The sequence below is a fragment of the Staurois parvus genome, unplaced genomic scaffold, assembly GCF_062004578.1.
Source record: "Staurois parvus isolate SC_StPar_1 unplaced genomic scaffold, SC_StPar_1.0 ptg000566l, whole genome shotgun sequence".
In the NCBI taxonomy this organism is placed as follows: domain Eukaryota; kingdom Metazoa; phylum Chordata; class Amphibia; order Anura; family Ranidae; genus Staurois; species Staurois parvus.
Genome location: NW_028318362.1, coordinates 1377668 through 1405086, shown reverse-complemented (window position 1 = coordinate 1405086; position 27419 = coordinate 1377668). Strand labels below are relative to the sequence as shown.

At 41.5% G+C, this 27419-nt stretch overlaps 1 protein-coding gene across 5 annotated transcripts in view; it reads right to left on the bottom strand.

Annotated features, from left to right (window-relative positions):
- Nucleotides 1-27419, bottom strand: part of PDLIM5 (PDZ and LIM domain 5) — a 231011-nt gene that overhangs the window by 189028 nt on the left and 14564 nt on the right. For all 5 annotated transcript variants that reach the window (XM_089691630.1, XM_089691631.1, XM_089691634.1 and 2 more), the window contains exon 2: nucleotides 15772-15918. In XM_089691630.1, the coding sequence (XP_089547756.1) occupies nucleotides 15772-15867 (96 nt within the window). In that variant the 5' untranslated portion in view covers nucleotides 15868-15918. The remainder of the gene's footprint in view (nucleotides 1-15771; nucleotides 15919-27419) is intronic.

The following is a 27419-nucleotide window of genomic DNA, read 5'->3' as shown; positions in this document are numbered from 1 at the left end:
TGGTGGTGTAATGGTGTGGGGGATATTTTCTTGGCACACCTTGGGCCCCTTAGTACCAATTGAGCATTGTTTAAATGCCACTGCCTACCTGAGCATTGTTGCGGACCATGTCCATCCCTTTATGACTACAGTGTACCTATCTTCTGATGGCTACTTCCAGTAGGATAATGCACCATGTCACAAAGCTCACATAATCTCAGACTGGTTTCTTGAACAAGACCATGTGTTCACTGTACTCAAATGGCCTCTACAGCCACCAGATCCCAATTCAATAGCGCACCTTTGGGATGTAGTGGAACAGGAGATTCACATCATGTATGGGCAGCCTGCAGCAACTGTGTTATGCCATCATGTCAATATGGACTAAAATCACTGGAGAATGTTTCTAATACCATGTTGAATTTATGGCACAAAAAATTAAGGCAGTTCTGTAGACAAAAGGGGCTCAAACCCAATACTAGCCAGGTGTACCTAATGTGGTCAGTGAGTGTAGATCTCCTTTAAAGAATAAGTTACTTGTAGCTGTCCATCTAAAATCAATGTTGCAAAAATCAAAGAAAATGTCTGCAGTAGTTGCAAAACACTGTACCATCATTTGTGTTTGGTATTGTACCTAAAAAGCATTCTTTAAACATCAAGCCTTTTCAGAAAAGGAGAACAAAAAACCATGAAATGTGCATGAATCCAGAACAATTACTGATAGGCATTTCATTTAATTGTGATCAGGCTTGTTAGGAAGAGTCCCGATTTCTTATTACCAATCAAATTTTGCACTTTATCCAGTGCTTTGCTTTACAAAACAAGTCCATACATGCCAAGAACACATATGTAGTTTAGCAGGAGTACTAAAGTGCTGATTGATATTTTGTAGTTATGAAGGCTGACAATGTTAACATATGCTTTTGTAAGAATTAAATTAAAATCCCTTAATAAAAGAGAAGTTCAACATTCTTTTAATGTAGAAAACATGGTAATGCAGGAAATTATGACAGCTTTGGTGAATCATTTAACTGGTCAGGCAAGTTTGTGTCTTCTCCCAGACAAGATTCAACAAAGCCTAGTCTTAAATAGCAAAGCGGTATAGTGCTCTCTTATAAAAACATTAAAGTACAGCAAGCTTGTAGGTAAAAAAGGAAACCCTGATGTGCCAGAACCTTACCTAATGCACACAACTATCTATTACAGGTACTTATAGGTGCCGTCAGGTTGCGCAGTGATTTACATATATTGTACATTCACATCAGTTCTAACCCTCAAGGGCCTTACAATCTAAAAGGCCCTAACTAGCAGTCATACATGCCAATTTTGACAGGAGCAAATTAACCTACCAGCAGGTCTCTGAGGTGTGGGAGGAAACTGGAGTAACTGGAGGCAACCCACACAGGCACAGGGAGAACAAGCCGTGGCTGGGATTTGAACCAACAACCCTTGTACTATTATAACAAAGTGGAAGCAACTGGGAACAACAGAAACTCAGCCACAAAGTGGTAGGCCACGTAAAAAATGATAGTGCAGAAGTCAGCGCATGTTGAAGTGCACATTGTGCAGAAGTCGCCAACTGTCTGCAGAGTCAATAGCTAAAGACCTCCAAACTTTGTGTGGCCCTCAGATTAGCACACCAGTGTGTAGAGAGCTTCATGGAATGGGTTTCCATGGTACATGCACACACAAACAAAACATACTCCCCTCTATGCTGCAATGTCAACTCTGATCACAGTTTTTGAACTGCTCAGGGCAGAAAGCAGTAATGGTCAGTCATTGCTCTCCACTCTGCTCCTCTAGCACTCACTGGAGTGCAGAGTTGGGGAGGAGCAGGTGCAGCTGGCTCTGAATCACAGCCTCAGGCTGAGAGGTGGAACTAGCTATCAGACAGTTTGTGAATCTCGACAATATTGTTGGGATCCTTTCACTGCCTGGAACATCTCTGCCACATCAGCTGATATGGTGGTGATCAGGGCGCTCGTATGGCAGCAATTAGGACATTGGTACGGTGTATGGTACTGTTATTGTAGTCACTGGGACAGGTGCTGGCTACATTGTTTATTAGGACTACACTGGGGGCAGTGATCAAGGACACTGGGGCAGGCTGGCACTGCAGTTTGTGAATGTACATGCAGCCTGACTGGCTGCTGTCCACTCATAGGCTGCAGCATTGGTTCCAATGCTTACTTTTATATTCCATTGTTAACTATGTGATTGTTGTAATTGGGTCTCACACGGATCGCTGGGCTCCCAGGTACGCACTCTGTGAGCCATGTAGGAGCCGCCAGTGCAGGCTGACGTACAGGTGCATTAGCCCGCATAGGCACTGCATATAGTTGACGTCAGTGGTAGGAATAGTGTCCCATCATTGCCCTATTGTTGGTGTCAGTAGCAGGAACTATGCTCCACTGTTGCTGACAGTGGAGGGGAAAAAAACAAAACAAAAAACGCCTTAAGGGCTGGATGAAAGCAAACAAAAAGGGCCAAATCTCCAGTTTGGAGACTACTGATAAAGGCTATGGGTAGATGGGAAGTGGTTAAAAAGGTCAATCAATGGCTCTATTAGTTTTCAATCTGTATGGAAAGGATTGCTTTTTGGTTTCCCAGTGCTTGCTGGGCTCATACCTGCAATCCCTCAAAAACAAAGCAAAACTAAAAGCTGAATAAAAGCTGCAGGTGCTGCAAGCAATCTTTGACACAGACTTCTATGGAGGTTTCAGAGACACTTTGAAACACCAAGAAAAACGAACCAAACAAAAATGGAAACCTCTATGCTAACCCAAATATATAATCAAAAACCATATATATCATGTTGCAGCTCCTCACTGTTGTGCTTTCAACCAATAGAAATCAATATAGAAAAAGTGTACCGCAACTAAAATGTTTATAATTCAATATAAATTAGCAATAATTTTTTTTTTTTTTAATTAAAAAATAAGACAAAAAAATGCATGTAAATGCATAAAACACAAAATTAGTGATATAACTGATGATATAAACAAAGTTCAGTGAATCCCAACCTCCCTTATAAACACAGAGCTCATATTCCCCCTATAAACTTCATAAATACTATAAAACAATGCATACACATTAAACTAATTTAAACAAAATGCAAAATTCATTAAAAAGAGTCCAAAAATATTCAGTGAGAAATTGCTTTCAAAATATCGTGTTTCATTACATGCATGTCATGCGTGCTCAATATAAAGTGGTTGATGTGCTCCACCACAGTGAACCATCACCTTCCAATGCTGCCACTTACCTCAAGGTTTGACCCACACAATAGGTAAGGTCTAAACACACTTTCCGAACACTCTAGGTGTAATAACTGGCAATATTCCTCCAACTCACTAGTAATAGGCAAGTGTCACTTTAAGACTGCAAGCCAAATCAATGTAAAAAATTAAACAAAAATAGATCTCATGGTGCAGGATCTGTAACTTGATATTGTTTATTAAAAGAAGATTACAAAACACTCACAAGTAGGGTGCACTTGTAACATCCCATGCACTAGACTGATCGCTTGTTTACATTTCCATTCCAATAGTATATTGCCCCCTTAAGGATGCATATTTCTGGAGTAGTGTCTAAAATGACCGAACTCACACCTGACTATGACGTCTAGTGACCCCCTCTCCTGACGTGTTTCATCATGTGGTCAGTGACCTAATCATAGGAAATGGGAGCCATAGGTTTTCCTATGACTAAAAAGGTGTCACAGCAGAAAGTGGTGAATGACAGTTACTGCTCTATGCGACTGTGAAAATTCTGCGATCAGCAGTCATGTGATCACTAAGTTCTCACACTTAGAACCGGTCAGGGATAGATGCAGCATTGGACCAATGCTTCATCCACCTAGGTAAATATAACTGGGGAAAAAGTGCCCACACTTCACTTTTGAATATAAAAAGGTAAATTTAAACTTTTGTGTTAATCCTTTAAGTGGTGCTAAACACAGTGAGCATGGGAGTCGATTTATTCTTGCACTGAGAAAGGCTGGGAATGCAGCAAAGTGTAGATTCTAAAGAAGAGACTGTTTAAAGTCGTTTAAACCGAAAATTAGAAACATAATATATTGCTGTTTACCAATCTTAAAATGTGGCGACTACATTTTTTTTTTCTCTACAGACACACACATGCCTTTATATTCATCAGATGATTTGTCAGTGCCAGAATAAACAACTCCTACGTGCATCATCCTAGGCCAGCCAATCAAGGTGGCCGAAGATGCAAAATGTTACAACTCTGGAAGGAAGGTATGTTTTTTGGCATTTAGTTCCATCTTAAAATTTTGGAGGGTGTTCATTTGATGCAGTTTAAGCTGAACAAGATGAAATATATAGTTGGACGCACTATATTTAAAAAAAACAAAAAAAACTACAAATACATTTTTTAAACAATCTTTAATGTTTTTTTGTCACCGCTCAAAATTATTTTCTAATTTAGATTATTATGCTTCTAAAAAGTCTGGAATTCCAGGTTTCATTTCACTTTAAATTGTTAGTGCATGTATATTTCCAAATACATTTTTACATGCAAAGATTTGAAGTTTTGGTTTCATACACAGTTTCCCATTCTTGTGTGCTGCTGAGTGAATTTCATGGTTTTTATTTAGAATTCATTTATTTTAAATGGTCTACTGATGCATACGAAGAGGGGGAGAAAAAAGAAAAAAGAAAAAAAAAAAAAAAGTAGATTACATTGCAGTAATGGACTGGCACTTTGTTTTTTTTATTTTTAAAAAGGGCAGATTTACAGCTATGTGTTAAAGGTACACATTGGGACCATTACTGCACCCCACCAACATGCATTGTGATTATATTGAATAACACCCTAAGGCAACCCACTTGGAAATGCATCGCACATCTTAATCCTAAAACCAGTGCGGTGCAACCTCCTTTCGCCTTCCACTAACTTTCAGGACAGGTATGGACCTAATCTGCAAATAAATAAATAATTAAAATATTATATATTAGGAAGAAGATGGTGGTAGGCTAGTGCACTGCAGCAATGCCTAAAAAAAACCCACACAAAACACCACACACACACACAAGTAAACAGGATGCTACTGCAATCTCCTGGTTGCTTGGCTTTTTTGCTACTTCACTTGCTGCAATGCCTTCTAAGTCAATGACCCATAAAGAGTATGCTTGTTCTGGGTCAGCAATCCAAAGAACTAAAAATAAATATGGTACGGATTAGCAGGAGAGCCAGGAAACTAGCATACTCAGCAAAATGCAGCAACTGCGGCCCACATTTCCTTCATGACAAGTTTCTTATAAAAGTGGTTATAAACCTCTGACATGAAATATGAACAAAGCATATCCCTCTATAGTGTGTGCTTGTCTCAATCCAGAGCACAAAAAAAAAAAAAAAAAAAGAAGAAGGGGGGGGGGGGGCTCCAGCACACAGCCCCTGACTGACAACCTAAACTGTGTGAAGAGGGGTGTGTCCCTTCCCTCCAATCCGCACTCAATGTGTCACTTTTGCACCTCCCCACTTTCTGAGAGCTCGTTGGAATTGTATAAATTCTGCACTTTGGATGAAGAGAAGACTGTAGATAGCAGGTACAACTTATGTAGGAGGATTTGTTGCATCTCTATGTATCACCTGAGGCTAGTTGCTTCACTGGTTATAGGTTAGAGTTTGCAACCACTTTAAATTTTCAACTTTGACCTTTCTTAAAAAAAAAAAAAATAAATAAAAAAAAGGGGGGGGGGGGAGGAGGAGGAAGGGGGGGGAGGAGGAAGGGGAGGTCAGTGTCACCCTTAACCCAGAAAATACATATGTAAATATATTAAAGTACTTACAGTACGCTTGGCACTGAAAATGGGCATGAAATTTCCCCAAACCTTTTCAAAGCAGCTCTTATAATGTAATGCCTACACAACCAGGTCAAAAATTGGTTAAGTGACTACTGGGAACAGATCCCAAATAATGAAAGGAAAAAGGAAATTAATGATCAGAAGGTCCTTCCTCCGCTGCATATAGAGATACTTAAGAATTCTAGGAAAGCCAAGGTTAATAGTTTCCTGCCAGCATTGTTAACTCTTAAGCATTTCTTAAGACTTCAAAAAGGTAGACATGATTTATAATCATTTAACAAGAATAATTACCCATATAATATATTCTGATTTCTGTACCAATTCAGAGTCCTCAAACAAAATATCAACAATACCAAAAAGGAAACAAATAAAAAAAAAAAAAAAATTATATGGTTTCCTTGTATATCTATCTAATGTATACAGGAGAGATATCAAAATGCACAGCCAGGCACATTATTGCCATAGAGGTAATTCATAAATTCCTTATTCTGTTGCTTAAAGCCCAACTAAACTCATCTAAACATTTTAGGTGCATCAAAACAAAAATAGGGTGTGCAATGTCTGCTGTGATCTGGGAGAACTGTGGCAATTCCAGTGCATCAGATACTTGCTCTTTTTTTTTGTTAGAACTCCATTGAAAGGTCACAAGTGACATTGCATTTAGCTCTATGTACCAAAGCAGTTGTGATGTGGTAGTTTGTGTCTCAACGCTTGGGCTGAAAAAATGTTTTGCATACAGCATTTTATTCAGCACACACCACTATGTGAATTGGTTTCCCAGAAAACAAGACCTGGTCCTTGCATTTGGATTGTGCTGAGCAGTATTATAGTCCAATGCAAAAATTGGATGAGAGAGCCACAGCCTGAAGCAGTAAAGCCCAATCACCTACCAGCATTCTGGAGAAAAAGTTCCTTTGCTCTCTGAGAAGCAGTGGTCTTTCTGTAGAGACCTGCTGTGCCCCCAGGTGGTCAGTGCTGGAGGTCCGATTCACAGGGAAGTGTCAGACCTCTAAAGAGATACTACGGCTTTCACACAGATAGTGGGGGTCATTCTCCACAGCATGTCAGCAGGACAGGCTTTTCTACTCTGTGCTGCAGTTCAGTTTCAGGGTCTTGGCAATCCTCTTATAACCTAGGACATCTTCATATAGAGCAACAATTATTTTTTTCAGATCCTCAGAGTACTTTGCCATGAGGTGCCATGCTGAACTTCCAGTGACCTTGTAACACTAAACGATTCACATGACACCGGGGAGGGAAAATGGCTAATTGGGCCCAATTTGGACATTGTCACTTAGGGGTGTACTCACTTTTGTTGCCAGCGGTTTAGACATTAATGGCTGTGTGTTGAGTTACTTTGAGGGGACAGAAAATTTACACTGTTATACCAGCTGTACACTCACTGTGTCACATTGTAGCAAAGTGTCATTTCTTCAGTGTTGTCACATGAAAAGATAGAATAAAATATTTACAAAAATGTGAGGGGTGTACTCTCTTCTGTGAGATACTGTATGTCCCAGCCACTTCTTAGGTGTAAAGGAGTTTAAATTGGAAACCTCTTACAGGTACAACAATCTGACACTGATGCTTACTAAACTGTTGCAGTTGTCGGTCTATGATCACCAACACAACTCTTGCAAATGATTAGCTAAAGCTGAAGTAGCCTATTACTTGATTAAGAGATACGCCACATGAGAAGCAGACTGCAACTTGATCAAGAAATCCCACTCACATGGGTGTAGAACAGTCCTGGTACTGTGCAGGATAAAAAGATATAAAAGTTATCTGTTGGGACTTCACAGAGAAGAAAGGGACACCAGTTTTGCTCTACTGGTAGGATGAAAGTCAGCAGATGTTCTAGAACTAGTTCCCTTTCATTCCAGGCTCTTAGATGTATAAGCCAAGTACCACAAGCAGCTGAACAGTGTTTTGCTTCTTATCTGTGCCATGTTCCATACAAAAATACAGCTTTCCAAGAGAGCTTATAAAACATCAGCACACTTTGATAGAACTTCAGTAGTGGAGTTAAACTGCAAAAATTGGCTATTTAGGTTTTACTTCCTATATAGAAAAAGTTACAGAAGAATACTAGAGTACATTACATCTAAAAACATGTAGAAGAATACAACTCCAATAACAACTAAACATATTTTCAAACACACACTTCCTGTATATTTGGTTCCCATCATCTAATTGCCATCCACATACAAATTGAAACGTTGGAAGGGACACAAGAGTTTTAGTGAATGTCACCCAAATCTCAAGCTCGAAAAAAAAAAATATACAGTCATGGCCGAAATTGTTGGCACCCTTGATATTTCTCCAGGAAATCATGTATTTCTCACGAAACGTATTGCATTAACACATGTTTTGCTATACACATGTTTATTCCCTTTGTGTGTATTGGGACAAAACAAAAAAAGGGAGGAAAGAAAGCAAATTCGACATAATGTCACACAAACCTCCAAAAATGGGCTGGACAAAAGTATTGGCACCCTTTCACAACTGCGGATAAATAAGAATGTTACAAGCATGTGATGCTCCTGTAAACTCACCTGGGGCAAGTAACAGGTGTGGGCAATATAGAAATCACACCTGAAAGCAGATAAAAAGGAGAGACGTTCACTTAACCTTTGCATTGTGTGTCTGTCTGTGCCACACTAAGCATGGACAACAGAAAGAGGAGACGAGAACTGTCTGAGGACCTGAGAACCAAAATTGTGGCAAAATATCAACAATCTCAAGGTTACAAGTCCATCTCCAGAGAACTAGATTTGCCTTTGTCCACAGTGCGCAACATTATCAAGAAGTTTGCAACCCATGGCACTGTAGCTAATCTCCCTGGTCGTGGACGGATGAGGAAAATTGATGAAAGATTGCAACGCAGAATAGTCCGGATGGTGGATAAGCAGCCCCAAACATGTTCCAAAGACATTCAAGCTGTCCTGCAGGCTCAGGGAGCATCAGTGTCAGCGCGAACTATCCGTCGACATTTAAATGAAATGAAACGCTATGGCAGGAGACCCAGGAGGACCCCACTGCTGACACAGAGACATAAAAAAGCAAGACTACAGTTTGCCAAAATGTACTTGAGTAAGCCAAAAGCCTTCTGGGAAAACGTCTTGTGGACAGATGAGACCAAGATAGAGCTTTTCGGTAAAGCACATCATTCTACTGTTTACCGAAAACGGAATGAGGCCTACAAAGAACAAAACACAGTACCTACGGTAAAATATGGTGGAGGTTCAATGATGTTTTGGGGTTGTTTTGCTGCCTCTGGCACTGGGTGCCTTGACTGTGTGCAAGGCATCATGAAATCTGAGGATTACCAAAGGATTTTGGGTCGCACTGTAGGGCCCAGTGTCAGAAAGCTGGGTTTGCGTCCAAGATCCTGGGTCTTCCAGCAGGACAATGACCCCAAACATACGTCAAAAAGCACTCAGAAATGGATGGCAAAGAAGCGCTGGAGAGTTCTGAAGTGGCCAGCAATGAGCCCAGATCTAAATCCCATTGAACACCTGTGGAGAGATCTTAAAATTGCTGTTGGGAAAAGGTGTCCTTCCAATAAGAGAGACCTGGAGCTGTTTGCAAAGGAAGAGTGGTCCAAAATTCCGGGTGAGAGGTGTCAGAAGCTTATTGATGGTTATAGAAAGCGACTGATTTCAGTTATGTTTTCCAAAGGGTGTGCAACCAAATATTAAGTTAAGGGTGCCAATACTTTTGTCCAGCCCATTTTTGGGGTTTTGTGTGACATTATGTCATATTTGCTTTTCTGCCTCTGTTTTATATTTGTTCCAATACATACAAAGGGAATAAACATGTGTATAGCAAAACATGTGTTAATGCAATACCTTTTTTGTGTGAAATACTTGATTTTCAGGAAAAATATCAAGGGTGCCAACAATTTCGGCCATGACTGTATATATATATATACACCAGTATATATAAACACGCGCGCGATCTGAATGTGGAAAAAATATCATGCTGGATATCTATACTGATTTGGACTGGGTAATGTGTTAGGCACATAAGGATGCCCCATCGTTTGATGGAAAAGAAAAATTGATCAACCTACAGAAGAAGGCTGAATTCAAAGGCACCCTGAAAATCAAAATGAAAAAATGCTGCAGCAGGCTAGCCCATTTTGCTGACATTTCATTGCAGCAACTCAATATGGTACTCAGTTTGTATGGCCCCCACATGCTTGTATGCATGTCTGACAATGTCGGGGCAAGCTTCTAATGAGACGATGAATGGTGTCCTGGGGGGGTATTTCCTCCCAGATCTGGACCAGGGCATCACTAAACTCCTGGACAGTCCGAGGTAAAACCTGGAACGTCAGATGATCCAAAACACAATATCCCAGAGGTGTACTTTTGGATTTAGGTCAGGCAAGCGTGAGGGTTATTCAATAGTATCAATTCCTTTATCCACCAGGAACTGCCTGCATACTCTCACTACATGAGGCCAGGCATGGCCGTGCACCAGAAGGAACCCAGGACCCACTGCACCAGTGTAGGGTCTGTCATTGGATCCAAGGATTTCATCCAGATACCTAATGGCAGTCAGGGTGCCATTGTCTAGCTAGCCTATAGAGGTCTGTGCATCTCTCCATGGATATGCCTCCCCAGACCATCACTGACCCACCACTAAAATGGTCATGCTGAATGATGTTACAGGCAGCATAACGTTCTCCACGGCTTCTCCAGACCCTTTCACGTCTGTCACATGTGCTCAGGATGAACCTGCTCTCATCTGAAAAGCATAGGGCACCAATGGCAGACTTGCCAACTCTGGTGTTGAATGGCAAATGGCAACTGAGCTCTATAGTGCCGGGCTGTGAGCAAAGGGCCCACTAGAAGATGTCGGGCTCTCAGGCCACCCTCATGAAGTCTGTTTCTGATTGTTTGGTCAGAGACATTCACACCAGTGGCCTGCTGGAGGGCATTTTGTAGGGCTCTGGTAGTGCTCATCCGGTTCCTCCTTGCACAAAGGAGCAGATCACGGTCCTGCAGATCACAGTCCTGCAGATGGGTTAAGAACCTTCTACAGCCCTGTTCAGCTCTAATAGAGTAACTGTCTCCTCCATGTTCTTGAGACTGTGCTAGGAGACACAGCAAACCTTCTGGCAATGGCACGTATTGATGTGCCATCCTGGAGGAGTTGGACTGCTTGTGCAAACTCTGTAGGGTCCAGGTATCGCCTCATGCTACCAGTAGTGACACTGACCCTAGCCAAAATGCAAAACTAGTGAAAAACAGAAAAAAGAAAAAATGTAGTAGGGTTGCTCCCAAGCCACTGCTGTACATGTCCATTCACACACAGAGCCATGGCTTGGCCCTGCCCTCTCTCTTTCTCTCCGCATTGGCTCACTGCCTGTGATGGTCTTAACCAATAAGGAGGGGGAATCCCCAGAGAGCCGATGCATATTGCACATCGTAGGATTGCAATGGGTCTCAGGTAAGTACGTTTTAAGGGAGGGTGGGGGGCTGCTGTACACTGAAGGTTTTTTTACCTTCATGCATAGAATGCATGAAGGTGAAAAACCTTGTGCCTTTACAACCACTTTAAATGCACAGGTAATGCTTTGAAATCTTCGAGTCACAGCCTCTGTGCAGGACAAAGTACGATTCCTTTAAAAGGTTATGCCCTATACTAATACCTGTGATATACTGAAAAGGATGGGTTCACCCTTTAGAACAGTTACAGGTTTCACCCATTTTTAGGTCTCTACCCGATGTCATTATTTAAAAAAAAAACAAAAAACAAAAACAAAAAAAAAAAACCAAAACACCACACACCACACAGAGGGGCCCTGCCCACACAGAAATATTCAATTACAGTTTAACGCTTTAAAGCATCATGCATGGCTGACAGCTTCTGCGGCTGGTCAATGCACTTCTGTTTATAGCAGTATACACCTAGCAACAAAGGCACAAAAAACAAGCAGTCCTTATTTATATATTAACCTAAAGAGACAGTATATTGACATTTTAGTATAAGTGCAGCATGGCCACGATGGTGGGAATCCTCAGCTGGACTGAAACAAGAATCTGACATCTCCAAATCAGCATCCAGTGGGCTGAAACTACTTCTGCTGGAACAGTCTGTAACTAACTTCTATTGCTGTAACTATCACCATGAAGCTGAAGAGAGCCACGTTCAAAAGTATATGTAAACCCTCACCTTATAAAACAACCCATTCAGACACATCAGAAATATGAAATGTTGGGTTTACACAGTCTTTAAACACTTGTGTGTATGTGTTATTCACTGGCTGCATGTCAGAGACAAAGCAATAGTTTCACTTTAATGCCCCCTCCCTAAATGAACATACTTACCGTTCCGTAAGTCTCCCATCACTTTATTTAGCGATTGGGTGCGTAGAAAGGCAACCCTTAGTAAACTTCACGTTGCTCCACTCGGAGGAGAAAGAGGACTGGGAAAATTTCCCCACCCCCATTTGTTAGTGCTTGACCAATCACCAAGCACCAGTGCTTTCATATGGAGTAAGTCACATGATATCCTCTTTGCTCCTGGTTACTGACAGGGAGTAAGGGAAAAGCAAGTATGTGCTTCTGACGTAAACTAGTTGCTTTGCTCAGCATGACCAAAGCACAGATTTGCTATAAAAAGGGAATCTGTATAATTTACATAACAGTGATTGGCACAGGCAGATTTGTACCCCTTTATTCTATTTAAAGTACATCTAAAAGGCTTCCATGTTGAAGAGTCTCAAATCCAACTACTGTGTGGTGCACAAACTTGAAAGTGAACTAAAGCTTTCACATGCACATGCTCCCCCTCCCAATCACAGTGGGAGAGTTCTGGTAACAGAGGAGGTACAGTCAATCAATAAACAATGTATAGCCAGGTGCCAATTGACAAGCTACAGGTTTGTGAATCAACAGTGACAATGGCACACCAGCTGCAATTCCACTCTATTGCAAGCAAACACACCCTACATAAAAGGACATAATAATCAAAAATATTTTTTAAATATTTATCTAGGACCCCAAAACACACAGATCTGCTTATTTATAGTCAGGTATAAAATGGTCAGTTGTGCAAGGGCACATCCACATTACATGATGTCACCCAACTATTTTCAAATTTTAAAACCAGTCAACAGCACTACCATGAGTGCCAGTCTAATCACAGAAAAACAATGGCGGCCCCATGAAAACAAATCCAACATGGCTGATTATTTTGATTTGCCAGGCCCAAGCACTGTTAAGCCAGAAGCATGCCTATCCCTATGGGGCTGAAAAAGCAGAGTAAGGCACCAGGGGTTCTATGAAGGTATGGGGGGTGCTGCTCCATAGCTTCAACAGTACTTTGACTACTTTTTTCCTCAGTTTAGGGTCACTTTAAGACTGTATAACTATTTAATTTGCAAAGACTTGAGGATGTCTGAGGTCAGAATGGCTGACAAGATCAACTAATCTATTTACAGCATCTGAATTCTTTATAGGAAGCAGTGAGGACATGGAAACAATAATAGCAGGTTGTTCCATGCAACACAAAAATAAAATGTAAAACATATATTTGCACCAAGGCAAACATTTTAAAAAAATTGCATAAATTATTCATATGTCTGATACATTTTCCTATTTATGTAGGAAACAACCTGAACAGAAGAGGTGATTGTTCGTGCTCAAGAACCAATGAATTCAGACTAATCCCATTTACTTGGCAAATGACAAAATGCCCTCATTCTAAATAGTAAATTGTAAACCCAGAACCAGATTATACAAGCTGTTAACTCCAAGTACCCTGTACAAAAGAGCAACAACAGGTCATTAAAAATATATTTTATAAAAACGTAATAGAAAGTTACCTGTACATATGTACTACAGTCACTTATTTATGAGCAGCAATTGTGAATAGGACTATGGAACAAAAATAATGAAGTGAAGAGACAGGAAAGAGATGTTTCTTAGTTCATATGACCTGTATGTGTGTAATAAATATACAGTATAATGCTGTGGAATGGTCAGTGGATTTGTACTGCAACTTGCCTCTTGAATCCTGCTTTGAGACAATTAATGCTGAGAGTTTGATGAGGAGATGACACTGGAAAGAAGCAGCTAGGTCTGTATGGCTGCTATAAAGGGAAAAGGTTATATGCAAGCAAGGCACAATTTTATCTTATGCCCAATTAAAGCCCATTTAAGGGATCACATCTTTTTTCTCTGCATGTTCCTGTATGAATATGCGTTATTTTTCTGTCCTCAGTCTTCCCACCCAGTACCTAATGCAGAAATAGCTCAGTAACATCCTCACCCCTCATCTCAAGCTTCCTCATGCATACTTCTAATGCTGAGAAATAAAACTGGTAGATGAAGAAATGTCTGGTTTAAGGGGTCAGGTGGGTCAGAACCAGACTCTGCAGGGGATGACATAGGAGGGCACATAGACGAAAGACAAAAGATAAACAAAATTGGTGTTCGTTGAATCATTCATTTTTATTATTGTGCCAGCTGTGACATGCAATTTTCACACCACAATTGAAAGTGCCTGATCCAAAAATGCGGTTTGTTTTTTTCAGAGAATTAAAAAGCAATTGATGGCACAATCATACGAGCCATTTTTATTTTTTTGATCCACAGAACTTTAATTTTTTTTTTTTATATATGGCCTGCTTTATGGCCTTTGTGGGCAGAGTGTTCTAGTAGCTAAAACACAAACCCCTAGAAAGTGCATGGAGGCCCCTGTGGACACCCCAAGGAGCCAAGGAAAACTCAGATAATGAAAACCATATAAACAATAGGGGTCCCAGGTTATGGGCCACAGTTGTGGCTCCTTTTGGAGACAGCAGGTAAAAATGCCCCTAGAACCACTAGAGTAGTATGGACCAAGGTCACTTGTGGCAGTGGAACTGTATTCCGTGTGCCTTATATGAAACCTTGATGCACCCACACAGCATTATTGCAACAAGGCCAAGAGTAGTCACTAACATGGGAAGCGTGTACTGATGAGGGTAAGGACAGTCAGAGGTGACTATAGGCCAGCAATGGGAAGATCGGAAACTGTGGATCCACATGTTGATCATGAAAAGCAGCATGATGGTGCTTCCTTCATGCTGAATGGTTGGAAAGCGCAGAATGTTCAAGCACAGCACTCCCCTTAGCAGATGGCTGTGCTTGTTTTCTGTCCTAACCCTTACCCTTAAATACCAGCAGATGGATGGAAATGTGAAAACAAAAAGCCATCTAGCAATGGTGAGGTAGCTCCCAGTGCTTCAACCCAACTGGCTTTATTCATCAAGCCTGTCTTCAGAGACAGGGCCACACCTGAGGCTCTACTACAGCTCTGAACCTGTAAATGGGCTTAAATGGCCAACACAGTACACCAAGATCCGGAGTGCCACAATGCAGAGCCTAGTGCCAAAAGGCCACATTTCAGGTCAGTCTCATGTCCAGTCCATCAGGATCTGGGTACAGCCTCCACAGCTAGTGCTGAGGAAACACTAATCTGCTTTGCAGAACAGCTTAAGTAGTAATGAATCTTGATTTAAGTCACCAATGAAACAAATGAAGCAAAGAAGGCTAGTAAATACACACACACACACACACACACACACACACACACACACACGCACAATGTCCCAATCTGTTAGGACACTAGCATAAAAGCTGGGGAGGAGGGGTTATATGGGGGCTGAGTTACAATGTTTTCTGTTTACCAATGTCCCAACCACATGCAGGCAGCAGTATAACCCAACTGTTTCAGAACTCCTGTGCCCCTCAATGGATAAAAAAACAAAAAAAACAAACATACCACACAACACACACAAATGGGGGATTTTTATTGTATTCCTCTATTCCTGTCATTACCTTGTGCCTACAATAGTAAATCAAAGTTTTACTTGATCACCACATGTAAGAAGTGCTATAAATACCATTACCACTCTGACGTACATGGCATTGCTTCATACACTACTGATATCAGTTATGCTTACCCTGGAGATAGTGAGAGGCATGTTAAAGTCTTTGCCACCTTGAAGTCGAAAGCCCCAGGGAGCTGGGCCAACCAGAGATACACTGTAGTTGCTCATTTTATCAGTTGAGAGAATGAAAAGCAATAGAATTCCCGAATTTAGTGCAACCTGCAAGATAAAAATCATTTGAAAAGTCAGGGAAAGGATACAAAAAAATAAAATAATTTTGCATGCTACAGACAGGAGACTTTTTTTTTTCCTTAATGCAGTTTTACAGTACCAGAATAAATACCTGACTCTTTCAGCCTCTTAACTCTAAACATAGTGCTCCCATTGGGAGTGGGTAAGAATGCCAATCAGTAATATATGGCTTTCCTCATTTCCTGCATTCAATCTGCAGTTTGAATATGCTTACAGGGGGAAACAAAAAAGGGCATATCTGCCAACATACAGAGTGTGGCCTCTCTTTCACTTCCCAATCACAGACTAGGAGCAGGTTGGTGTTTCAGTTGTATTGAATTAATCTATAGAAGTCTATCCAACCATGTTTATAGCAGCACAATTAGTTAACCTCAAAATCTCCAATCCCGCTTTTAAAAATTAAAAGAGAAAAAGTATGGGTTAACAAAAAAACCAAACCAAAACATACATACTCACCTTGATGGCTGCAGCATGGATATGATGCTGCAGCTGTCCCCCGCTGGCTCTACACCGTGATCCGAGCAAAGACTGCTGTCAGACACTGGCTCTCTGCTCTGCCCCTCCAGTTCTCACTGAAGCACTAGGCTGTGGGAGCAGCTGACTCGGGATCTCAGTGGCCCACAGAGAGGCTGAGTCAGCAGCTGGTCAGGCATCTGTGTGGACTCTGGAGTTGGGTTAGGCTCTTCAGGGAACCCAACAATGTCAACCAACAGCGGTCTTTAGTCCGTCGGCTGAATTCGGGACACAGGAGGGCAGAACTAAGTGCACTCTGGTTATCCCCAGAAGTATAGCCAATACAGCTTTGGTTATACTTCCCTTTAAAAACACACACAAAACAAAAAGAAGTGCATTATCCATAAAGAGGTAGTTCAGGCTGTCTGAAGTAATTTCAGGAACTGAACCAACCTGTTCAACCAATTATTCAGCTGAAACATTTTACACACAAAACACACACACACAAAACACACACACACTTTTCTATGGCCAGAACCTCTACTTGCAGCAAGTATCTGTCTATATGCGTCATAAAACCAGTATTTATTACAGGTACTTATATAGCACTGTCAATTTATGTAGCGCTTTATTATATATTATACATTCACATCAGTCCCTAACCCTCAAGGGGTGTACAATCTAAGGTACCAGTAACCTACTTTCATCGATGACAGTTGGATTATCTTGACTGCAACTTACAAATTTCACAGAAACTACAAAAACTTCCACCCCACAATAAAACTTAAAATTAACAACACATACAAAAAAAAAAAAATGATATGTAGCTAGTACCAGCTGCAGACCCTCAAAAGGTGTACCTGATATTATGAACAAAATGCCCTACAAGATTAAAATTAGAAAGACAGGTTAAACCCTCTGCCAATGAATGAACCTTCACGGAAAGAGTTAGTAAAACTAAAAGGCAAAACCTTGTTTTTAGTTTTGGATAGACCAGAGAAAGAACACCTGCCAGGTATTTATTGCTGCCTGTACACTTGCTAGGGAGAGTTACCCTCTCCATTTCTCATTTACAGGTATCACAGAGTGAAAAAAATCCTAACATTTAAGGTTGTTACCATAACAAGAATAGAGGGGAAGTGAAGGGAAATCACCCCAATGGGACACAGAGGAACAGGTAGTTATAAACCCTCCCTTATTCTATCCCTAGAAAAATACACACACACACACACACACACACACACACACACACACACACACACACACACGTTTCTGTAGGAGAGACCACAACATGAATGGTCTCAAGATTAGGGTAGTGATGGCAAACTTCACAAAACACTGAGACAGGCTATAATGGGAATGTATATTCATACAATAATTCAAAACTCTAGATACTTTTCTCTATAGCCTAATCCTTAAAAGCACCACAAGCCAAAAGCGCTATTTAATTCATTCCATTTAATTCATTTTTAAATATTCAAAGCAAAAGTCCCCCCATCCGTCTATGTCTCCATGCTTTATTTTGCTAAGAAATCACTTAGAAAAAAAACACCCCTTAGCATTTATGGCAGTAACCACCTTGAGTAAGAGCAGACGATTCATGTGGAAATTAACTTTCTGGAATCCATCTGCCCTTAGCTCAGGTATGCAAGCAGGAGGGTGTACTTAGCTGAGAAAATCCCTCCTCCCCTCCTGGGATATATGACATTTGCCTAGGCATGGAAACTACGAAAGTAATTAAATAAATGTAAAAAATAGTTTAAAACAAGTACAGATAATACACTATATTGCCAAAAGTATTGGGACACCCCTCCAAATCATTGGATTAAGGTGTTCCAATCACCTCCATGGCCACAGGTGTATAAAATCAAACACCTAGGCATGCAGACTACTTCTACAAACATTTGTGAAAGAATGGGTCACTCTCAGGAGCTCAGTGAAGTCAAGCGTGGTACCGTGATAGATTGCCACCTGTGCAGTAAGCCCATCTGTGAAAGTTTGGTTGCTACTAAAATATTCCATGGTCAACTTTTAGTGATATTATAACAAAGTGGAAGTGACTGGGAACAGCAACTCGTTTCCACGTATGTCGTCAGTGTATTCTGAAGCGCACATAAGTCACCAACTATCTGCAGAGTCAATAGCTAAAAGACCTCCAAACTTCATGTGTTCTTCAGATTAGCACAACAGTGCTTACAGAGCTTCATGGAATGGGCTTCCATGGCCAAGCAGCTGCATCCAAACCTTACATCACCAAGTGGAATGCAAAGCTCTGGATGCAGTGGTGTAAATCATGCTGCCAAAGGACTCTAGAGCAGTGGAGACGTGTTCTCTGGAGTGACGATTCGCAGGTCTCTGCCTAGCAATCCAATTGTTGTGTTTGGATTTGGAGATTGTCAAGAGAATGGTACTTGCCTGACTGAATTGTACCCAGTGTAAAGTTTGGGGGGGGGTTTGATTATGGTGTGGGGTTGTTTTTCACGGGTCGGGCTTGGCCCCTTCGTTCCAGTGAAGGCAATTCTTAAGGTGTCAGCATACCAAGACATTTTGGACAATTTCATGCTCCCAACTTTGCGGGGACAGTTTGGGGATGGCCCCTTCCTGTTCAAACATGACTGTACACCAGTGCACAAAGTAAAAATCCATAAAGACATGGATGAGCGAGTTTGGAGTGGAGGAACCTGACTGGCCTGCACAGAGCCCTGACCTCAACCCGATAGAACACCTTTGGGATGAAATAGAGCGGAGTCTGAAGCCAGTCCTTCTAGTTCGACATCGGTGGCCTCACAAATGCTCTTCTGGAAGAATGGTCAAACATTCCCATAGACACACTCCTACATTTTGTGGACACCCTTCCCAGAAGAGATGAAGCCATTATGGCTGCAAAAGGTGGGCCAACTCAATATTGAACCCTACGGACCAAGACAGGGATGCCATTAAAGTTCATCTGCGTGTAAAGGTAGGTGTCCCAAAATTTTTGGCAATATAGTGTACTTTCCTATTTACTAATGATAGCAGCATAGGGATTCAAAATAGTCAGTGTTGATTGGGAGAGTGAAATTCCACTAACAACAGGCTTTATCATAGTTTGCTAACACCAGTGGGCGGGCTCAGAGCACACTCCAGCTCCAGACCACAGCCAAAAGGGCCCAGCACATGCCAACCTGAAAGTGATCTAGACCAGCAGAAGCTTGCTACATGTCGGCAGTGCGCACAAACAGGGACCCCAAAGCAAGCCCACACCTCACCAACGCAGGACATCTACTGCCAATAGCCACAACAGGAGGCTCAGGACAAACTCGTCACCCCCACACCTGCAGCCTGCCACAAAACAGGATACAGTGTGCCCAGGCAGGACAGGCGACACCCCTCGTAGCAGGCATTCTTCCGTTATGGAGTTTGGGGGGGTATTTAGACCACCACCTGGTCAGTAGGGGAAAGAGACCCCGTAGGGACCAGCCACCATAGGGAATACCTGCACCCCATACCGCATCCGGGGGAGGAAGAGGGGGGCATCTTACTTACTGATCCATGCAGAAAATTTGGGTAAGGCTACCACGACAAATCCTCCTCTCTGCCGAAGTGGGGGGCTGTTGGCCAGGGTAACACTGACACGTACTGTAGGTGCCCCGTCATATGTGTCCCCACGAGATGTTTAACTTGCTGGCCGCCCCGGTCCAAGATGGGGCATAGTAACAGCCGTCCGAGCACAGAGCTAGCGATCTGTGCATGCTTACTGATCAGATTGGGGTAAATTCCAGGAAAAATGATACAGAAAGAGCCATGGGACCACAAATCCCAGCAAAAAATATCACGTCCATACTGCAGAAGACACTAGGAAGAATGACTGGGCATAAAACCCCCTCTCTGCTATCGGCTTCCAGAAAGGACTGCCCATAGGAGGTGCCGAGTTTTTTCTGCCTAGTGTCCTACTCCTGTAGGTGGGGCTATAAAACCCTGTTCAGTTATGGATGAGGAAGAGGCTGTGTCCATCAATGAACAGAAGAGAAATACGTTTTTTATGTGCAAAAGCAATGAAACAACTGACTCACATCCAATACTACATAAAAAAAAAAAACGTAAACCTGAGATGGACTTATTTCAAATACAACAGGATTCCAGGAAAGAAATCCTTACATAGAACAATGAAAACAGATCATGTGCAAGAACAGGAGAAAAAGTGTGTTAGTCCCTCTGTACTCGTAAGCCAATTTTACCTAGTAATCTTTGCTGCATGGATAACTGGAACGTAGTGCTTTATAAATACACTGCTCAAAAAAATTAAAGGAACACTTTTGAAAACACATCAGATCTCAATAGGGAAAAAAATATTATGCTGGATATCTATACTGATATGTACTGGGTACAGAGTAAGGAATGTAAGGATGCCCCGTCGTTTGATGGAAATGAAAATCCTCAACATACAGAGGACTGAATTCAAAGACACCTCGAAAATCAAAGTGAAAAAAAAAAAAAAAAAAAAAAAAAAAAAAAATGATGCAGCAGACTAGTCCATTTGGCTGAAATTTCGTTGCAGCAACTCATTATGGTGCTCAGTAGTTTGTAAGGCCCCCATGTGCTTGTATGCATGCCTGACAATGTCAGGGGATGCTCCGAATGAGATGACGGATGGTGTCCTGGGGTATTTCCTCCTAGATCTGGACCACGGAGCTCCTGGACAGTCTGCAGTGAAACCTGGTGGCGTCAGATGAACCAAAACATGATGATATCCCTGAGGTGTTCTATTGGATTTAGGTCAGGCGAGCAAGGATTTCACCCTGATACCAAATGGCAGTCAGGGTGCCGTTGTCTAGCCTGTAGAGGTCTGTGCATCCCTCCATGGATATGGCTCCCCAGACCATCACTGACCCACCACCAAAATGGTCATGCTGAACAATGCTCAGGGTGAACCTACTCTCATCTATGAAAAGCACAGAGCGCCAGTGGCAGACCTGACAATTCTGCTGTTCAATAGCAAATGCCAATCGGGCAGTGAGCACAGGGCCCACTAGAGGATGTTGGACCCCCAGGCCACCCTCCAGAAGTCCGTTTCTGGCAGTACTCAACCTGTTCCTCCATGCACAGTGGAGCAGATACCGGCCCTGCTGAAGGGTTAAAGTTAAAATGTCCATGGCCTCCACCTGTAAAACCATTCCTGTTTTGGGGGTTGTCTCATTGTTTCCCATCTAGTGCACCTGTTAATTTCATTAACACCAAAGCAGCTGAAACTAATTAACAACCCCCTACTTAACTGACCAAATCAATATCCCAGGAGTTTAATTGACTTGATGCTACTATAGGTCGAATTATCTTTTTTTTTTTTTTTTTATAAATAAATATATATATATATATATATATATATATATATATATATATATATATATATATATATATATACACACACACATACATACATACATACACACACACACACTATTCAGCATATATTGCTAGCTGGCCACTGGACAGTTTATGCCCCACTGTGAGGTTGCAGATGTTGTTCCAAGCTGCAGGAAAAAGGACCCCAGTTTCCACCTGCAGAGAGGATTAATATGGCAGGTGCTGAGAGCTGAACTCCCAGTAAACTGCCATTCTGCCAAGAACATGTTTCCATTTTCATTCTTTGGCTGTGAAAAGTTTTCCTGCTCAGTGCACCCAAAAAATATATGTTAGGTTATGTGATAACCATCAATCTTCTGCCTTTTCACAAATACCTACAAGGTAACAATTTGTCTATCGCTGCTTTACAGAGGTGACAGATTCCATAGGCCTTTATTCTGTACAGTTAAAGCTAAATGTGGTCTCTCAAAATATAAAAAAAAAATAAAAAATTTAAGAGCTACATTTACAAACCGTTACATTTTTTGCAAATAACGTATGTTGATATTTCCCTTCTTTCCTATAAAAGTTTAAAAGGAACAGGTAATCAATACTGATGCACAGAATCATAAGTTTGCTGTATCACAGAGGGTCTGTAAACTACACAATTTTACCAAATATAGAGAGATTGATGGATTAAGGCTACGTTCACACTAGCGTTGTGTGCAGGCGACAGAGAGTTGTTTGGGAAGCGTTTTTACCGCTTCCAACGCCTCGGACAATTCTGCACATTGCAGCACATGGTGCTGTTCTAACGGGAGTGTTAGCGTCACGGCAAAAACGGACGCCACTGGTCGAGTCAGGAGGCATTGAAGCCTCCTATTCTGGTCTATGGTGCCGCTCCGCAAACGGCAGCACGGCTGCGGAGCGGTAACACCATTTAAACTTCATTATAGGCGTGTGTGGGGCGTTTTTAACGCTCAGCAAATGCCTAGCAACCCCTGCTAAACCTCGCATGCGGCGTTAAAAAACGCTCCGCAAACACCAGACCAATGCTTGCCAAGCACTATAGGGGCGTTTGGCAAGCGTTGGTAAAACAGTCAAGTGTGAACGAGCCCTTACTGCCAGCTATGACCCTCCCCCAGTCCCCAGCACAGATTCCCCTACTGCCCTTTGTGTTGAAGTGATCCCCCACCCCCAGTATTAACAGGATAACTAGACTTCTTCTGCCTCCCAGCTTACTCTATTGTCTGGAAAGGTATAGTTGGTCATATACCCAGCAAGCTGAAAAAATAACAGATTCCTCTATTCACACAAGCAAGGTGGATGATGGAATCCTCGGTGCCATGCTGTAAATTCCCTCTATGTTGTTATAAAAATGCACCCTACACAGGGTGCCCTGTGGCATTCTCACTTCCTGTGGATTTGGCCGCTGGATCCATAAACCCTCTCCAGTTTGAGTTCTGTGTTGGGGTCCCTGTCCAGGGTCATATTCAAAATGGTGGTCACTGTGAAGTGGAGGTCACAGGCCATCATGGCCTCTGGAATCCCACTGTAGGCAGTCAGAGGTGGGTCCCTGAGGAGCAGCATATATGTTTCGGGTGCCATATTGGCTTCTTGCTGCTCGGAAGGTAGATGCAGGTGGGGAGCTGCAGGTGGATGGTCCGGATCCCAAAGCCTTTGTGATGGGAGAGTCCACAACGCTTGGAGGTCCAGTAGGATGTAACCTCACTCCGCCATCATGTGGCTAGTCCAACTTCAGCATACTTGTTTTGAGTAAAAAAAGGACCCCACCAAAGTAGAGGATTAAAAGTAATGAAAATAATTATAAAACAAAAAATTTAACAAACAGGCAACACTGGTCTTAGCCACAGCACATCTCATATGACACAATTTCAATGGACCGGAGTACCTTAGCCTGCTGAGAGGTGCTCTCTGCCTTAATTAAGATAATCTGTGGTCCTCCAGAATTCAGCAGACTATATTTACATGAAAACTCATGTGTTCTATGACATTGGCAGCAGGCAGGAAGATGCATCAGTAAAGACATCTTTTTTTCCTGTTTAAGAAGCCCAAGGGTAATTAATGCAGAGCCGAAGCACTGCATCTGAAGCCAACACCAACATTGTCTGCAATCCAGGAACTTGTGCTCTGCAGAGAGAGCACATCAGAGCTGATTAATTAAAATAAATAATCTTGCTTCCATTAACTTACATTCCCCAAATAAAAACCATGCATTACTGAACCTTTTAAATTTTTTATTTTTATTTATTTTTATTTTTTTTAAATCAGACAGCACATTTCCTACCTTTGCCACATTGTTTCAAGAATCCTCACCCAACAGGCCACCAGCCCATCACAGCTGTGTATTTGTGCAATTACTGTTTCCAATACAATTTCAATGTTCAGTAATATCTCTGCACACAACAGTAGCTGAAATGCTCCACAGATCCATTTCAAACAACCGCTTTAGAATACCTTAAATTACTGAGCTTTAGTCCTTCCCCCCCACTTACTTCTTTTTAAAACACTTTCATCTGAGAGTTCCTAATTGATTTTTTTTTTAGCTCTTCACAGCTCCTGTATTCTGTAGCGCTGGAAACCAGGCAATAAAATATATATATATATATATATATATATATATATATATCTCATACACACAGGCTCTGTGACTGCAAGGGGTCTGATCCAAGAACATAGGATGTCCTGCCAACAAAATTAGGGTACTCCAAAATAATCTCCTCAAGTGCCATTAATACAAAATGTTAAGTGTACACCTAAATAAAGACAAAATATTTTAGGGGATGGATAAATATAGAAGAGTAAGAAGAGAAGTACAGATAAAAAAAGTGGCACTTGAACAAGGTTTGATGCTGGAGCTGTAGCACAATGAACTGTATGTTTACTGCGCTTGTAAAGGTTTTAGTAGCTTTACCTTACAAAAGGAATCATACAGATCTTTTAAAGTGTATGTTTCTTTCTTAACCACTTCAAGTCCGGACACTTTCACTCCCTTCCTGCCCAGGCCAATTTTCAGCTTTCAGTGCTATCACACTTTGAATGACAATTGCACGGTCATGCAACACTGTACCCATATGAAAATTTTAGCATTTTTTGCTATATAAAATGAAAGTCCAAACATTTTGAAAAAAATAAAAAAAATAATCTTGGCCAAAATGTATTCAGCTATTTTTAGTAAAAAATTTGTTTATAACCAAAAATTATAAATTTTTAAAAAAATGTTTACATTATATTATATAGTTTTTTTGTTTGTTTTTTTTTAAACACACTGTCAACCTAGCAGTACAGTGTCACCATAGTGCCACTATACTACTTGTAGGGGGGTGAAGGTTTTTTTTTGTTTTTTTTTACACCGATTGCTTTTACACCCATAAAGGCTGTAAAAGCAATCATTTTCTCTTTCTCTCTGGCTGCAATCCATTCTTGCAGCCATTGAGAAATACTGTGAGAACTATAACTGGTCACATGGTACAAGGCTGTTGTGAATAGCCTTGTACCATGTGACCTCTGTGATGATTCACAGATTTCACAAGTAGTAAGCAATGATGTCAGCAAGTGACATCTGGTTTACGACTATTCATGTGATCACTGATTGGCCAATCAGTGATCACATGATCGGGACCTCACACAGAGGTCCCGTACAGTGATCGGTGCCGGCTCTCCCAGGGAGTGCGCACAGGCAATGAATGCAGAGGCCGTTTATAAATGACCACCCACTCCTGCACTGCTCCCGTCCAGCCGTTTATGTACATGGGACAGACAGGAAGTGGTTAAAGTGTCATTAAAACACATACACGTGTCATTAAAACACTCACACCCCTTTAAAAAATGTCAGTACATTCTTTATTACATGTTCATACTCAGTCACTATAGGATTTGTATTCTGCAGTAATCATGGTTGATCCTGCTGGTCACTGTCCCTCTCTCGTCTGTGTCCCTGCTGCAGCCGGAGATTGTGTAGACACTCCGTTGCTACATCTACTGAGCATGCTCCAGTTTCAGTTGCCTTAAAGCTTTTCATTTCCTCCTTTTTCTCATCTGTGCATCCCACATGACTATTAGAGTCATACACAGACATATATCCTCCAGATAAAGGACAGCCCACTCCTTCCCTCCTCCTCCATCCTCACTAAAACACAATATGGGCAGGAAACTGCATGTTGATTGATGGAGACATCACCTCCCTGTAATTCTAAGCACATACAAACAGACACAGGCTGGAGGGCCATGAAACAGGCTGTGATCCTCCCCCTAGATAGAATACTTCATACAAAAATAACAAAAAGATTGGAGTTCAAATACATATTTGTGTGATGATTTAACACATTTGGTATTCTATTTTGCAGGATGTTTTCTTTTTGAACATGTGACTGGCATTACAGGACGACTACAAGTTCCTCCCACCATGGTTTATCCACAGATGAGCTAGGGAATAACCGGGTCACATGACAGCTGTACATAAACCATGAAAAAAAAAAAAAGGTACTGAGGTTTTTGTTTTTTTTTAAATTTATATACAGTGCCATCATCCATATGCATAGAGTAAATGGATAATGTAAATCAAACCGTGTGTGTTCAGTACAGTATCACTTAGTATTAGGTCACTTGTTCACTGGGCATCTAAAATGCTGGGGGGGGGGGCTCACACGCACAGGAGGTATAAGTGCAGCATTTAGCCCTGATGTCTGTAGCTTGTCAAAGTCTATGGCAGGCTGAAATGCACTTTTGCTGGAGGAGGGTGAACACTTGATCGAATGGCAAGTGCATGTAGGGCCCTCTATGCATTCATAATTGAATGCCCACAATGCGTGTGCAAAAATCATGTGATTTTTGGACTACACAAAAGGTGAATGCAGGCTGACTAGGAATATGTACAATATGACTGCACTACTGTTACCCTACTTATGGTTTTGCATAACCAAATCCCACACCCTCGGTTTCTATGCTATAAAATGCACAAAATCCTACATGCTCACTTTCTCATTGACATTGTGCAGAAATTACATTTAAATCCACTTAGAAACTACTTTTCTTGCAAGTATAAAAGGCACCCATTCAGCCCAAATACATCTGAAAGCATGCTTTCTACAATGAATTCGCAGTTTGCACATCTCCTAAAATGTTTTTCCACAAGCTAGTCCAAAGCTGCTGCTCACGAAACAGAAGATCTTTACTGTAACTCTATTCTGTTCACTTCAGCACCAGTTTGTAATATAAATACATAACACTAGCCACTAAGGGATTATTGTGGTTTTTCTGGACTATGAAAGCTTCTGTGAGCACGTTGGCTAATCGTATTCAATAAAATAAAGTCAAGCTGATGGGGAAAACACACACACACACACACACACACACACACACACACACACACACACACACACACACAATAATGCAGTTAGGCACCTGGCTAAGATTCATACAAGGATAAGGCAAACACAGCATGAATTCTTTGAAAACTAGCACTATATTTAGGCCAGTTATCAGGCAAAGTATACTTGATGTGCTTACAACTTGTAGACAGCCTTCCTATCCAAACAATGCTCACTTGGATTTCCAAATGTCGTTTTTATGGGGTCAGTTCAGTCATTGCTTCATAGTTCTACTGTCCTACCATTTTGCTTCAAGTGACAGACATACAGTGTACTTGCAGTATTCATTTAGCTTCTGTTTAGTTC